Below are 3444 nucleotides of genomic sequence, written 5' to 3' on the forward strand. Positions count from 1 at the left end.
TATAGAAAAATTCTGAGTTAGCATAAAGAGTACTTGATTTGGGAAATTTTAGGTGATCCACTATTCCTCTCAAAAAGATGAATAACACATATATGTAATATGTTGCTTTGCTAAGAGGAAAGTTAAAAAATATTACTACAAATATATACGTAGTCACTTTATTATTAGATCATTAAGATAATCTTTAATTCACAATTTCAAGTGATAGAAGGAAATTACAATCGATACTTTCTTACACCCAGTTGACAGTAGAATAGATAGCAAACATACAAACCGACAATAAATTCATGTATCTTGTTTGGCATTTAGCAATTATTTTTGAAATATTTTTCTACTTCACCAATATCCTAAATGTCATAATAATGAAATAAGGATTTTAGATTTTTTTTTCACCAATCTTTTATAGATATGACTCTATGAATGATTATTGCTTGAGAGAAGTCGTATTAATTGAATCTTGTTTTGCAGGAATTTTTATAAATCTATATAAATCAGGATGGATAAGTTTGTCATTATATCAAAACGTGGGCAACCAAGCTCTAATGCTACTATTCTACCCGTTGCTTCATCCATACCTTCAGAAGTTTAAAGAGATACTACTCCTTCAAATATCAAATTGACATATTTGAAAGTCGAACTGACAGAAAGAAGGCCTATAGTAGAATATGAAGCTAATATACGTGATGAAGTTAGAAGATATTATTATTCAAAAGGGGCCTTGTCAGCCTAAGGATCACATTTTTCCAAAAACTCAATTTGGGAAGAAGAAAATTATAATGTGTAAATTTCATGCTGGTTGGTACAAAGGGCCATATTTCAAGTGGTTAGAGTATAGTGTATCAAAAGATGCTGCATATTGTTTCTGTTGCTACTTGTTTAAAAATGAGCATGAAGTTCGTGGAAATATGGCAGATAATGCTTTTACGCAAAATGACTTTAACGGTTGGAACAAGACTTTGGAGAGGTTCGGAACTCATATTGGAGAGGTTAATAGCATTCACAACAAGTGTTTCAACATAATGATTGACTTGATGAATCAATCACAATCTATTCGCACATCTTTTGCCAAACATTCCGAGAAAGAAAAATAAATTTCGTCATTATTTGTGTGCTTTAATCGATGTAGCAAGGTTTATTTTGAGATTAGGATTGTCATTTCGTGGTCATGATGAGAGTGTATCATCTACAAATAGAGGTATATTTCTTGAGCTCTTACGATGGTATGAAAATATTGATGAGGATGTTGGGAGCATTATTTTAGAAAATGCCCCCAAAAGATGAAATGATGTGTTGTCCAAAAATTCAAAAAGATATAGTTGATGCTTGTGTAAAAGAAAAAATCAAGGTTATCATGGAAGACTTAGATGGTGATTATTTTGGGATACTAGTTGATGAATCAAAAGATATATCACATAAGGAGCAAATGGCACTAGTTCTGCGATATGTTGACAAAAAAGGTGAAGTGATAGAGCGATTTGTTAGTGTTGTCCATGTTAGTGATACATCTGCATAATCATTGACGGAGTCAATCTATTCTTTTCTTTTAGATCAGTCACTAAGTCCGTCCCAAATTCGTGGACAAGGTTATGATGGTGCAAGTAACATGCAAGGAGAACTAAATGGTCTTAAGAGTTTAATTTTGCGTGATACTCCATCTGCTTATTCTACTCATTGCTTTGCTCACCAGTTGCAGCTGACACCCGTGGCTCTTATGAAGAAGAATTCAGATATGGATGATTTTTTTGGTTTAGTTACTAATGTGTTGAATATTGTTGGAACATCTGATAAGCGCAGGAATTTGCTCAGACAACATCAAGCTGGAAAGTTAGAGGAGTTGATCATTTCTAGTGAAGTGCACATAGGACGGGGACTAAATCAAGAATGTGGACTTCAATAGCCATGTGACACTCGTTGGGGTTCTCACTGTAAGACATTAGAGAACTTTATTGACATATTTTCATCAATTCTTTAGATTCTTGGATTTGCTTCACGTGAGTGCCCAAATTATCTTGACAGACTTACAGCTGAAACTCTTGAGAATACGATTAAGGGGTTTGATTTCGCTTTTATGCTACACTTGATGTTGAAAGTTCTAATGATAACAAATTATTTGTACTCCTCATTACAAAATATGGATCAAGATATTATCAATGCTCTAGAATTGCTCAATACTACAAAGTAAGAGTTGCAAAGAATGAGAGATAGTGGATGGAGATCATTCCTAGATATTGTCTTTTTTTTGTGATAAATATGAGATAGCGACCCCAAAAATGAATGCTCGCTACATTATTGATAAGTCAAAACGTAGAGCTTGATTTTACATATTCTCATCATTTTTGGGTTGAAAGATTTTGTGTTGTTATTGATTTGCTACTTCAGGAGCTTAATAATCATTTCGACGTTGTGAGTACTGACTTATTTCTTGGTATGACTTGTTTACATCCAGCTAAGTTATTTGGTAACTTTGATAAGAAAAAAATAATGAGATTGGTTGAATATTATCCGAATGAGTTTGATAGAAGTAAACTTCAAGATCTCAGTTGTCAGCTTGATAATTTCATAGCACATGTTCGAGATTCTAATAAAAGATTTTTCAATATGAAGGGAATTACTGATCTTGCTAAAGTATTGGTTGAATCAGAATTGCATCAGACCTGGCCTCTTGTTTATTTGCTTATCAAGTTGACTCTCATTCTTCCCGTTGCTACTGCTTCTGTGGAACGAGCTTTCTCTTCCATGAACAACATCGAAAATGAACTTCGCAACAGCATGGGTAATGAATTTTTAAATGGTTGTTTAGTTTACTATGTAGAGCGTAAGATATTTGCAACTATAAGTAATAATGCTATTATTCATCGTTTTCAAAATATGAAAAGTCGTCGAGCACAGTTATGATTGGTGTCCTATGATCAGAAGTCTTTTCTGAATTCAGACTTATGACCTGAAGTCTTTTTTGTATGAAACTTGTGATTGAAATCCTTTTTTGATAATGGTAATATTAATTGTACTTTTATTTTAATGTTGCATTTAAATATTTATATATTTATATTATGTTATCATTAGCAAATTATGTTAAAAAAAAATTAAGCACCCACAATCTTAAAATTTTGGGTTCGCCACTATCCTAAACTTTCACTACCAAGAAACATGAGATCTTTTACAGAATATTGTTGCATGTTGTATGTGGTGAATAACACAAGTCCCTGATAACTTAGTGATGATTAGTCGATGTTTTCTCACCAACTTAGAGAGATGATGATTAGATAGGGTATAGCGCAATTTCAACTTATCGAGGGTATGGCCTTAGATAGAAGGGTATAGAGGTCATGAATTACTGTAAAAGGTTAGCACGTAGTTGATCTTTGACTCGCTTTTTGATAGGTTTAATCTTAGCTGGAAATATGCTAGAGAAAGATAATTTACTCTTTAAATATTAATGTAATA

The 3444-nt window shown here is 32.7% G+C and overlaps 1 protein-coding gene across 1 annotated transcript; it reads left to right on the forward strand.

Annotated features, from left to right (window-relative positions):
* The first annotated feature begins 1264 nt into the window (after nucleotides 1-1264).
* LOC124896689 lies at nucleotides 1265-2895 on the forward strand. Its single transcript, XM_047408368.1, has 4 exons — nucleotides 1265-1457; nucleotides 1548-1852; nucleotides 1973-2089; nucleotides 2380-2895. The coding sequence occupies exons 1-4, from the start codon at nucleotides 1265-1267 to the stop codon at nucleotides 2893-2895; spliced, it is 1131 nt and encodes a 376-aa protein (XP_047264324.1).
* The last annotated feature ends 549 nt before the right edge of the window (nucleotides 2896-3444 follow it).

The sequence above is a fragment of the Capsicum annuum genome, chromosome 3 (genome assembly GCF_002878395.1).
Source record: "Capsicum annuum cultivar UCD-10X-F1 chromosome 3, UCD10Xv1.1, whole genome shotgun sequence".
Lineage (NCBI taxonomy): Eukaryota > Viridiplantae > Streptophyta > Magnoliopsida > Solanales > Solanaceae > Capsicum > Capsicum annuum.